This window comes from Salmo trutta, chromosome 14, assembly GCF_901001165.1.
Source record: "Salmo trutta chromosome 14, fSalTru1.1, whole genome shotgun sequence".
NCBI lineage: Eukaryota > Metazoa > Chordata > Actinopteri > Salmoniformes > Salmonidae > Salmo > Salmo trutta.
This window is the reverse complement of record NC_042970.1, coordinates 73487107-73500170: the sequence shown is the minus strand read 5'-3', so window position 1 is coordinate 73500170 and position 13064 is coordinate 73487107. Positions and strand designations below refer to the sequence as shown.

The 13064-nt window shown below is 40.7% G+C and overlaps 1 protein-coding gene across 2 annotated transcripts; it reads left to right on the top strand.

Moving 5' to 3' along the window:
* The first annotated feature begins 452 nt into the window (after window positions 1-452).
* On the top strand, window positions 453-12846 carry LOC115147349 (transcription elongation factor 1 homolog). Of its 2 annotated transcripts, XM_029689557.1 has the most exons (4): window positions 453-556; window positions 885-1052; window positions 8435-8505; window positions 11448-12846. In XM_029689557.1, exons 2-4 carry the CDS (start codon window positions 937-939, stop codon window positions 11510-11512), a joined length of 252 nt encoding a protein of 83 aa, XP_029545417.1. In that variant the 5' UTR covers window positions 453-556; window positions 885-936; the 3' UTR covers window positions 11513-12846. The 2 variants fall into 2 exon arrangements, with proteins under 2 accessions (XP_029545417.1, XP_029545418.1); XM_029689558.1 differs by lacking the exon at window positions 453-556 and having other exon boundaries at window positions 572-1052.
* Window positions 12847-13064: the final 218 nt, after the last annotated feature.

The following is a 13064-nucleotide window of genomic DNA, read 5'->3' as shown; positions in this document are numbered from 1 at the left end:
GGCAAGAATAAGGGCTGTCCAGAATGTATCTGGAGGCATTGAGAAGAGAGGAAGGAGTGAAGTAATGGTAGTAGTGGAGACAAGATGTTCCGTGCCAACAGAGGGATCATGACATTTTGCATATTAAGGTGGACTTTGTAGCATTTATTACTTTGGTTATCAACTACACAGCACAAACGGAGAGGAATTCGGAGAAAATAGGCATCTTTGTGAGTGCGCCTGAGCATTTTTGGGGACTCAGTGACTTTTCTGCAGAGGCATTACAAGGAATCCTGTCGGTGAACGCTCCGGCCTCACAGGCACCTGAGCCTGTGTAGGGATGTGACTGAAGGAGTGGGACTGATGTTTTTGTGTGTTTTGCATTATCTCGGGTCCCCCTTCCCGCAATGGAAAATATTATTTGTGTTTTGTTTCAATACTCCGTAAATTAGGTGGCGGCAATACACCAATAGGTGTAGTCTGCCATAAATTTAAAGAAGAAGAAGAAGAACTTCCGGTTCTCCTTGCTTACGTCTTTCTCCACTAAAAAGCCGGAGTGTGGTCTTTCTTAGGAAAGGTAGCTAAACAAATACATCGTTAAGTGGAAAAATGATATAATATAAGCTAGCTTGATTATATATAATGTTGTACTTTCCATTATTAATAACGAACCATTCGGTTTCATGATACAATACCATCGGCAAGGAAAGATGTTGGAGAGTTGACTGAGTTTATGACAACACACCTTGTTGTTGTAGCTAAACTAGCTAGCTACATGCACCTAGCTAGCTAGCGGGATTATATTGTTAATTTACAGTTTACAAAACGTTGATTTGATTGAACGACTGCGATCTATTCAGTTACAAAATTGCATTATTTGTCTTTGATGTACATCTGCTCCACAGAGTTTATCCAACTAGCTAGTTAACGTTACTGTACACGTGAAGACTACCTAATATGGGTCGCCGCAAGTCCAAGAGAAAGCCCCCTCCAAAGAAGAAGCTTACTGGAAATTTGGACACTCAATTCACCTGTCCATTCTGTAATCACGAAAAGTCATGTGATGTGAAAATGTAAGTAACAAAGTACAGTATATTAAGTGTATATATACTACCGTTCAAAAGTTTAGAGTCACTTAGACATTTTCTTGTTTTTTAAAGAAAAGCACATTTTTATCATTTAAAATAACATAAAATTGATCAGAAATGCAGTGTAGACATTGTTAATGTCTGATTTTTGGAAACGTCTGATTTTTAATAGAATATCTACATAGGCGTACAGAGGCCCATTATCAGCAACCATCACTCCTGTGTTCCAATGGCACGTTGTGTTAGCTAATCCAAGTTTAGCATTTTAAAAGGCTAATTGGTCATAAGGAAACCCTTAAGCAATTACAGCTGAAAACTGTTGTCCTGATTAAAGAAGCAATAGAACCGGCCTTTAGACTTGTTGAGTATCTGGAGCATCAGTATTTGTGGGTTCGATTACACACTCAAAATGGCCAGAAACAATGCAATTTCTTCTGAAACTCGTCAGTCTAGTCTTGTTCTGAGAAATGAAGGCTATTCCAAGTGAGAAATTGCCAAGAAACTGAAGATCTCATACAACGCTGTGTGCTACTCCCTTCACAGAACAGTGCAAACTGGCTCTAACCAAAATACAAAGAGGAATGGGAGGCCCCGCTGCACAACTGAGCAAGAGGACAAGTACATTAGTATCTAGTTTGAGAAACAGACGCCTCACAAGTCCTCAACTGGCAGCTTAATTTAAATAGTACCCACAAAACACCAGTCTCAACGTCAACAGTGAAGAGGTGACTCTGGGATAATGGCCTTCTAGGCAAATATGGATAGAATAGCCTTAATTTCTCAGAACAAGAATAGACTGACGAGTTTCAGAAAAAAGGTATTTATTTCTGGCCATTTTGAGCCTGTAATCGAACCCGCAAATGCTGATGCTTCAGATACTCAGCAAGTCTAAAGAACTTGGATTAGCTAACACAAAGTGCCATTGGAACACAGGAGTGATGGTTACTGATAATGGGCCTATGTAGATATTCCTTTACAAATCTGCTGTTTCCAGCTACAATAGTCATTTACAACATTAACAATGTCTACACTGTATTTCTGATCAATTTGATGTTATTTTAATGGACAAAAAATGTGCTTTTCTTTCAAAAACAAGGACATTTCTAAGTGACCCCAAACTTTTGAATGGTAGTGTGTGTATACAAACTCGGCAAAAAAAGAAACGTCTTCTCACTGTCAACTGCATTTATTTTCAGCAAACGTGAAGTGTAAATATTTGTATGAACATAAGATTCAACAACTGAGACATAAAGTGAACAAGTTCCACAGACATGTGACTAACATAAATGGAATAATGTGTCCCTGAACAAAGTGGGGGTCAAAATCAAAATTAACAGTCAGTATCTGGTATGGCCACCAGCTGCATTAAGTACTGCAGTGCATCTCCTCCTCATGGACTGCACCAGATGATGCTGTGACACACCGCCCCAGACCGACGGACCCCCCCACCTCCAAATTGATCCTGCTCCAGAGTACAGGCCTCGGTGTAACGCTCATTCCTTCGACGATAAGCGCGAATCCGACCATCACCCCTGGTGAGACAAAACCGTGACTCGTCAGTGAAGAGCACTTTTTGCCAGTCCTGTCTGGTCCAGCGACGGTGGGTTTGTGCCCATAGGCAACATTGTTGCCGGTGATGTCTGGTGAGGACCTGCTTTACAAAAGGCCTACAAGCCCTCAGTCCAGCCTCCTTCAGCCTATTGCAGACAGTCTGAGCACTGATGGAGGGATTGTGTGTTCCGGGTGTAACTCAGGCAGTTGTTGTTGCCATCCCGTACCTGTCCCGCAGGTGTGATGTTCGGATGTACCGATCCTGTGCAGGTGTTACATGTGGTCTGTCACTGCGGGACAGGTACAAGATGGCAACAACAACTGCCTGAGTTACACCCGGAACGCACAATCCCTCCATCAGTGCTCAGACTGTCCGCAATCCCTGTAGCGCTGTCTTAGTCGTCTCACTGTACGGACATTGCAATGTATTGCACTGGCCACATCTGCAGTCCTCATGCCTCCTTGCAGCATGCCTAAGGCACGTTCATGCAGATGAGCAGGGACCATGGGCATCTTTCTTTTGGAGTTTTTCAGAGTCAGTAGAAAGGCCTCTTTAGTGTCCTAAGTTTTCATAACTGTGACCATAATTGCCTACCTTCTGTAAGCTGTTAGTGTCTTAACGACCGTTCCACAGGTGCATGTTCATTAATTGTTTATGGTTCATTGAACAAGCATGGGAAACAGTGTTTAAACCCTTTACAATGAACATCTGTGAAGTTATTTGGATTTTTACGAATTATCTTTGAAAGGCAGGGTCCTGAAAAAGGGCCGTTTCTTTTTTTTGCTGAGTTTATATATGCATATATTATTTTTACTATTTTCTACATTGTAGAATAATAGTGACGACATCAAAACTAAGAAATAACACATGGAATCGTGGTAACCAAAAAAGTGTTGAACAAATCAAAATATATTTTAGGTTCTTCAAAGTAGCCAGTGGTTTAAATACTAATAATGTTGGAGAAGAAAGTAAAAGTGCAATATGTGCCATGTAAAAAAGCTAACGTTTAAGTTCCTTGCTCAGAACATGAGAACATATGAAAGCTGGTGGTTCAATATGCCCAGTTCTTCAATATTCCCAGTTAAGAAGTTTTAGGTTGTAGTTATCATAGGAATTATGACGTGTCGGCTATTTCTCTCTATGCCATTTGTATTTCATACATCTTTGACTATTGGATGTTCTAATAGGCACTTTAGTATCGCCAGCCTAATCTCAGGAGTTGATAGGCCTGTAGTCATAAACAGAGCTGTGAATCAAGCATTGCTAAGAGCTGCTGGCAAACGCAGTAAAGTGCTGAATGAATGCTTACGAGCCTGCTGCTGCCTACCACCGCTCAGTCAGACTGCTCTATCAAATATCAAATCATAGACTTAATTATAGTATAATAAACACAGAAATACGCGCCTTTGGTCATTAATATGGTCAAATCCGGAAACTATCATTTCGAAAACAAAATGTTTATTCTTTCAGTGAAATAGGGAAGCGTTCCGTATTTTATCGAACGGGTGGCAACTCTAAGTCTAAATATTGCTGTTACATTGCACAACCTTCAATGTTATAATTATGTAAAATTCTGGCAAATTAGTTTGCAACGAGCCAGGCGGCCCAAACTGTTGTATATACCTTGACTGCGTGCAATGAACGCAAGAGAAGTGACACAATTTCCCTAGTTAATATTGCCTGCTAACATGAATTTTTTTTAACGAAATATGCAGGTTTAAAAAAATATACTTCTGTGTATTGATTTTAAGAAAGGCATTGATGTTTATGGTTAGGTATATTTGTGCAATGATTGTGCTTTTGTTAAATCATCCCCCATTTGGCGAAGTAGGCTGTGATTCGATGATAAATTAACAGGCACCGCATTGATTATATGCAACGCTGGATAAGCTAGTAAACTACACATGGTTGATGATATTACTAGGTTAACTAGTGATTATGTTAAGATTGATTGTTTTTATAAGAAGTTTAATGCTAGCTAGCAACTTACCTTGGCTACTTGCCGCACTCGCGTAGCAGGTGGTCAGCCTGCCACGTTTCCTCGTGGAATGCAATGTAATCGGCCATAATCGGTGTCCAAAAATGCCGATTACCCATTTTTGTTATGAAAACTTCGGCCCTAATTAATCGGCCCTACCTATTAATCGGTCGACCTCTAGTACTGTGTGTGTGTGTATATATATATATATACATACATACACACACACACACACACACACACGCATATGTGTATACATTGATGGAAGCTACAATCGATCAGCAATATTAAAGCTGATCTGTTCCCTAAAGAAATAAATAAAGTACAGTATGGCTATCTCCCAAATGGCAAATCAAAAGAGAACCATGGCGCTCTTCCAAAAGTTTGGCTGGTGCGTAAAACCTGCAAATTCAGTAAAGGAAGAGGTGTAACGGGTTAGCACTCAAAAATATGTTGCATTAAGCTTACTTTTATTCAATGTTTTACCATTTTTTACTGCATCAAGGATAGCGTACACAGGCGTTAACTCCCAAATGGCACCCTATTCCATACGTACTTTGACCAGAACCCTATGTGCCCTGGTCAAACGCACACTACGTCACCGTAAGTATGTTGACACCTGCTTGTCGAACATCACATTCCAAAATCAATGGGCATTAATATGGAGTTGGTCCCCCTTTACTGCTATAACAGCCTACACTCTTTTGAAAAGGCTTTCCACTAGATGTTGGAGCTAGAAGTCGACTGATTAATCGGAATGGCCTTTTAATTAGGGCCGATCTCAAGTTTTCATAACAATCGGAAATCGGTATTTTTGGATGCTGATTTGGCCGATTTTTTTTATTTTTTATTTTTTTTACCTTTATTTAACTAGGCAAGTCAGTTAAGAACAGATTCTTATTTTCAATGACGGCCTAGGAACGGTGGGTTAACTGCCTTGTTCAGGGGCAGAACAACAGATTTTTACCTTGTCAGCTCAGGGATTCAATCTTGCAACCTTACGGTTAACTAGTCCAACGCTCTAACCACCTGCTTTACATTGCACTCCACGAGGTTACGTGAATGCAGTAAGAAGCTAAGGTAAGTTGCTAGCTAGCATTAAACTTATCTTATAAAAAACAATCAATCAATCAATCATAATCACTAGTTAACTACACATGGTTGATGATATTACTAGTTTATCTAGCCTGTCCTTCGTTGCATATAATCGCTTAGGTACACGTTGCTCCAACCATAAACATCAATGCCTTTCTTAAAATCAATACACAAGTATATATTTTTAAACCTGCATATTTAGTTAATATTGCCTGCTAACATGAATTTCTTTTAACAAGGGAAAGTGTGTCACTTCTCTTGCAAACAGAGTCAGGGTATATGCAGCAGTTTGGGCCGCCTGGCTCGTTGCGAACTGTGAAGACTATTTCTTCCTAACAAAGACAGCCGACTTTGCCAAATGGGGGATGATTTAACAAAAGCGCATTTGCGAAAAAAGCACAATCGTTGCACGACTGTACCTAACCATAAACATCAATGCCTTTCTTAAAATCAATACACAGAAGTATATATTTTTAAACCTGCATATTTAGCTAAAAGAAATCCAGGTTAGCAGGTAATATTAACCAGGTGAAATTGTGTCATTTTGCGTTCATTGCACGCAGAGTCAGGGTATATGCAACAGTTTGGGCCGCCTGGCTCGTTGCGAACTAATTTGCCAGAATTTTACGTAATTATGACATAACATTGAAGATTGTGCAATGTAACAGGAATAACATTTTGTTTTCGAGATGATAGTTTCCGGATTCGACCATATTAATGACCTAAGGCTCGTATTTCTGTGTGTTATTATGTTATAATTAAGTCTATGATTTGATAGAGCAGTCTGACTGAGCGGTGCTAGGCAGCAGCAGGCTCGTAAGCATTCATTCAAAATAGCACTTTCGTGCGTTTTGCCAGCAGCTCTTCGCAATGCTTCAAGCATTGCGCTGTTTATGACTTCAAGCCTGTCAACTCCCGAGATTAGGCTGGTGTAACCGATGTGAAATGGCTAGCTAGTTAGCCGGGTGCACGCTAATAGCGTTTCAAACGTCACTCGCTCTAAGATTTGGAGTAGTTGTTTCCCCTTCCTCTACGTGGGTAACGCTGCTTCAAGGGTGGCTGTTGTCGATGTGTTCCTGGTTCAAGCCCAGGTAGGAGCGAGGAGAGGGACGGAAGCTATACTGTTACACTGGCAAGACTAAAGTGCCTATAAGAACATCCAATAGTCAAAGGTATATGAAATACAAATCATATAGAGAGAAATAGTCCTATAATTCCTATAATATCTACAACCTAAAACATCTTACCTGGGAATATTGAAGACTCACGTTAATAGGAACCACCAGCTTTCATATGTTCTGAGCAAGGAACTTAAACGTTAGCTTTTTTTACATGGCACATATTGCACTTTTACTTTCTTCTCCAACACTTTGTTTTTGCATTATTTAAACCAAATTGAACATGTTTCATTATTTATTTGAGGCTAAATTGATTTTATTGATGTATTATATTAAGTTAAAATAAGTGTTCATTCAGTATTGTTGTAATTGTCATTATTACAAATAAATAAATAAAACAAATTGGCCGATTAATCGGTAGCGGCCTTTTGGCCCTCCAATAATCGGTATTGGCGTTGATTTTTTTAAATAATCGGTCGACCTCTAGTTGGAGCATTGCTGTGGGGCCTGGCTTGCTCGGCTTTCCAAATCATCCTAAGGGTGTTCGATGGGGTTGAGGTCAGGGCTTTGTGCAGGCCAGTCAAGTTCTTCCACACCGATCTCGACAAACCATTGCTGTATGGACCTCACTTTGTGCACAGGGGCGATGTCATGCTGAAACAGGAAAGGGCCTTCCCTAAACTGTTGCCACAAAGTTGGAAGCACATAGTCGTCTAGAATGTCATTGTATTCTGTAGCATTAAGATTTCCCTTCACTGGAACTAAGTGGTCAAGAACAAACCATGAAAAACAGCCCCAGACTATTATTCCTCCTCCACCAAACTTTACAGTTAGCACTATACATTGGAGCAGGTAGCGTTCTCCTGGCATCCACCAAACCCAGATTAGTCTGTTGGACTGCCAGATGGGGAAGCATGATTCATCACTCCAGAGAACGCATTTTTCACTGCTCCAGTGTCCAATGGCGGCGACCTTTACACCATTCCAGCCGACACTTGGCATTGCACATGGTGATCTTAGGCTTGTGTGCGGCTGCTCGGCCATGGAAACCCATTTCATGAAGCTCCCGACGAACAGTTCTTGTGCTGATGTTGCTTCAAGAGGCAGTTTGGAACTCTGTAGTGAGTGTTGCAACCGAGGACAGACTATTTTTACCACTTCAGCACTCGGCGCTTCCGTTCTGTGAACTTGTGTGACCTACCACTTTGAGGCAGAGATGTTATTGCTCCTAGATGTTTCCACTTCACATTAACAGCACTTACAGTTGACCGGGGCAGCTCAAGCAGGGCAGAATTTGGACGAACTGACTTGTTGGAAAGGTGGAATCCTGTGACGATGCCATCTTTAAAGTCACTGAGCTCTTCAGTAAGGCCATTCTACTGCCAATGTTTGTCTATAGAGATTGCATGGCGCGTGCTCGATTTTACACACCTGTCAGTGACGGGTGTGGCTGAAATAGCCAAATCTACTAATTTGAAGGGGTGTCCACATACTTGTGTGTAATGTTATATATTTTAGTGTAGTTCTCTAGGAGGTAGTGCACTACAGGCTGGAACTCTGACAATTTAATTAACTATTTATTAATTCTTTGTTTTAACGTTTCATTTTCTTGTATTGCCAACAGGGAAAGGACCAGAAATACTGGGATAATATCATGCACAGTTTGCCTGGAGGAGTTCCAAACCCCCATTACCTGTATCCTTTCAAGTCTATTGAACTCAAACACAACAGCTTATTATAATCACATTGAGTATGTTTACATGCACACTAATAATTTGATATTAAACTGATTATGGCAGATTATGCAATAGTCATATAAACACCTTGATCTGCATAAGGTCAAAATCGAAGTAAGCGTACACAGATTAAAGCAGCTGGTTTTCTGAGCAATCTTTCTAATTATTAGGACGTGTGAACACCTTAATCGGCGTTCCAGTGGTGCATTTTATCTGCGCATATGCTAACACCAGCCGAGAGCCTCCCTCTTTAGCGCAAGTGAAGTGAGTTCGGAAACAACTGAATGTGTGCATCTTAGGGACTGGAGATTATTTATAATGAGGGATAAATGGAGAAATTGGATCTCTGACATGAAAATGGATGGCCCTCCCTTCAGTAAAATATGTTTTTACCTGACCCTCCCTGAACGCTTGGGGGGAAGAAAACAAGAGACAAGTGACCCCTATACTGAAATAATAATTAAAACATAGTGGATAGCAGAGAACATGCCTACTGTTTACCCTCACTCCTAGGACAGACCAGAGCCTTGCATGCTGACCAAACCGCACGCATGCGCCATCACGCAAGTTGATTTTGTTCACCGAAGCGATCAGGACACGCAGGTTGAAGTATCAAAACAAACTCTGAACTCTGAAGCAATTATATTACTTTGGGGTCAGGTCAAAAAGCATGAAACATTTGTCAATTTGGCTAGCTAGCTTGCTGTTGCTAGCTAATTTGTCCTGGGATATAAACATTGGGTTGTTATATTACTTGAAATGCTTAAGGTCCTCTACTCCGACAATTAATCCACAGATAAAATGGTAAACCGAATTCGTTTCTCGTAACCTCTCCTCCTTCCTTCAGGCTTCTTTTTCTTTGGATTTTATTTTGCGGTTGGCAACCAACTGGAATGTGGACCTAAGTGAATCTTTCAATCACCCACGTGGGTATACACTCCTGAAAACCAATGAGATGGGAGAGGCCGGAGTTACAGCGCTGCAACTCCAATTTCTATTTTAGCGTATGGCCACAGTGATTGAATAACATGTATGTGTACATTTATTTTGCAACGCATGCGATGTGGGCAACATGTTATTTTTTATTTTACCTTTATTTAACCAGGCAAGTCAGTTAAGAACAAATTCTTATTTACAATGAGAGCCTTGTTCAGGGGCAGAATGACAGATTTTTACCTTGTCAGCTCAGGGATTCGATCTTGCAACCTTTCGGACACTAGTCCAACGCTCTAACCACTAGGCTACCTGCTGCCCCATATGCAGTTTTTATAAAAACTGTTCTTCATTTTGTAAGCATTACATGACAAAGTAGCCCGACGGTGGTGGATTCACAGACCTCCACGGACAAGGAGGTGAAAAGATATATATTATAATAAAAGCACTGCGTGAATCTCTTATTTTGGTATGAGACAAAATTGGCTTTTATAAAAATTTCATGAGATTCTACATCATTGTACATCACTGGAGACGAACTGAATCTTTTGTTAATACCACAACAGAGCAGGACAACACCTGAGTGCATGCTGCCACACCGGAGAGGACGTGATTTCTATACAGGCTATTGTTAAAAAAAAGGATCGTTTAAGTTTGGAACAGTACTAAAGTTGTCTATCAACTGGAAAATTTCAGCACAACTGATCTAGTCACTACGGAAGTATGGCCTATATGCATTTGTAAACTATTTTCATTTGGGAAACTATCATTTTCAAATATTCTATTTTATTCCAAGATATTGTTACAAAATAGATGTGTAGACTGTGATTAGGGCATGGGATTATAAGTTAAATTAACAGACTAGGTGTGGATAGCTCACCGCATGATCCTCAAACCAAAGACCAGCCAAACTCATGTTTCTAAAAGTGAATTCCAAGGCACTGTAGAATGATTGCATAGCCTAATAAGGCATCTTTTGTTTCATAATTTAATTCTAAGTGATAATACAACAATAATAATTTATTTATTTAGAGTTACTATGTTAATAATTTGTTGCGGCTCTCCCTCACATTTTTCAAATTGAGAACACGGGGCTGCATGGTCAAATGAATTCTGATAGGCCTAAGTGTAATTTATTTAGAATGACCACAAACCCCATAAACGATAGAATGACAAACTAAATCAATATGTAGGCTATAACAGCCTGTAGGTAGGTAGCCTACATGGTGGTGTTCCTGTATTTGTTTTTCTCTCTGGCGGTGGCACGAAGGATGAACTGTAGGTGTGTGTGCATTGGCCCGTCGGTCGGAGGCGTGAACACTGAACGGGCCAAATCCGACGTAACAAGAACAGCCACAGACAGAAAACTCTACCAGGGGTTGCTAAAACGTCTGTCCTCAAAACAGTCTTGTACAATGCACTTGAACTCGACCTACTGAGTGTTTAGGTTACAGAACCGTACTGGGTTCTATTGCGTATGCAGACAAACTGATCCACCGCATGGACCTTTACCACGACACCAACGAGAGCTAGGATCCACATTCACAGCGTGTCCGCCACGATGGTCATAACTCTACGGACCCCATTGCTCAGTGGAACCCAGAACGATACGGAACCACTGCTGTCCTTTCAGCACCAAGAAACATATTGTGTGCATGTAACCGTACTAGTTGATACCTAATCAATAAGGCTGAAGCAATTGAACATTTCCTAAGGATGTAATGCCTAATTCTAATGGGATTGGCTATTATGATGATATTGTTTTCTAGGTATTTTAACATCAGGAATGCTAACAGCACAGTTAGACTGTAAGTTGCTCTGGATAAGAGCGTCTGATAAATGGCTAAAATGTAAATACACCAATGACTAGACGGTTGCATGCAGTCACATTTACTCCAATCTCCTGTTGCTAACATCTTCTAGGTTGAGTGTGTATATAAGTTACATGTCCTTACCTTACTCTCTAAGATCTGTCAGAGCCTGTGGACGTGTACAGTGATTGGATAGACGCTTGTGAAGCAGCCAATCAGTAGCCCAGGCTCACCGGGGCGGAAGACCTCAAGTTGGAACAGGAAGCTGATTTAGAGGTGGCTCTCGTCTGTTTCTCACCAATCACTGCCAGTCTTCAGCCCAAGATGATGGTCCCGTTCCAGGCCGACTACATTGCAGACGTTGCATTGCATCAACCAATAGCTGCGTGCCACGTCATCAACTGCGGTTGGGCGTCATATTGCTATGTCATGTGGTTAGCTGATATGTGAACCAACTATCCAGATGTTGTGAGATCTGGCAGATGCCTACAATGTAGTCAGCCTGGTAAGCAGCCTCTGACCTTTACCTCACCGCACATCTCCCACACTAGTGACCTGGCGTCCACCGAGACTGTCTTGCGTAGCCATAGTTCAGTCCAGAGCCCTATATAGGTTGTGCCCCCAATGGCACCCCATTCCCTATGTAGGGCACTACTTTTGACCAGCTCCCATAGGGCTCGGGTGGAAAATAGTGCACAATATAGGGAATAGGGTTCCATTTGGGATGTGACCTTAGAGGTATATATGACTCTGGTTAAGTCAACCTATTCCCCTACTCACCGTTTAATTTATGCAGATCTCATTTTCCAAGCGGTCAGTTGTCATGGCTCCTAGTTTACTGGTAGGATTATACAGGTAGTAGCTGCTCTTGGGTTAGTTTCACCACAATTAGTTTTTACTCTCCCCTGTGTACAGTTCTTCTAGAGATACACAATACCACAGTGTACAGCGATACCATAGTGTTGGCTCATTCCATTGGGGTATATTCAGTGGAACTCTTGAGTGTGTGTTTATGCAGAGTAACTTGTCACTCTTCATGCTAACTAGTGGGGTGTTCCAGAAAGCAGCATTGTTAAGTTAGCCAGCTAACTTTGATATGTAGTTAAATATATCTTTATTTTATATTTAGAAAGCTAAACTTGAATATGGGTTGTTGTTGGTTGTCAAGTCAATTATACCATGACAATTTCAAGTTGGATTTTTTTGGGACTGTTAGCTGGCTACGTCATTGATCCTGCTTTCTGGAACAGTCTAAACTCTCAAGTGGTTTATTAAATATTTTCTATGAATATCCCAGGTCCTTTTTCTCAATTTTAAAATGCTTATGGTATCTCCCTGAAGACATTCCTTTGTTAGAGAAAATGGACTGAAAGGGAGAGGTATGATGGTACATACACACCAGGTAAACACTAGGTCCAAATTAGTATTATTGATTTGGTTATTTTAGTTTTTCAAATGATAAGAAAATTGCCAATGATTTGCAATTGGTTGCCCTTTGTAATGATTTTTATTTTCAATGTGACAAATTAAAAAGTGTTGTATTTTGACACCCACAATGAATGTGTCTGTGTCAATGGTCTGAGAGTTAACCAGCTAAAGTCTGTAGAGCATGTTTCTACTGGAGAGACATGCCGTTTCATTTCCTGATAATAGGCTAGCTAGAGGAAACTGCCAAACTGTACAGTTTACCACTAAAACTGTAACATTTTCTTCGTCTAAAACTCAGATGTGAGCACTGTGTTTTTGCCCCAATGCATTTGTGTGATTGTGTGCG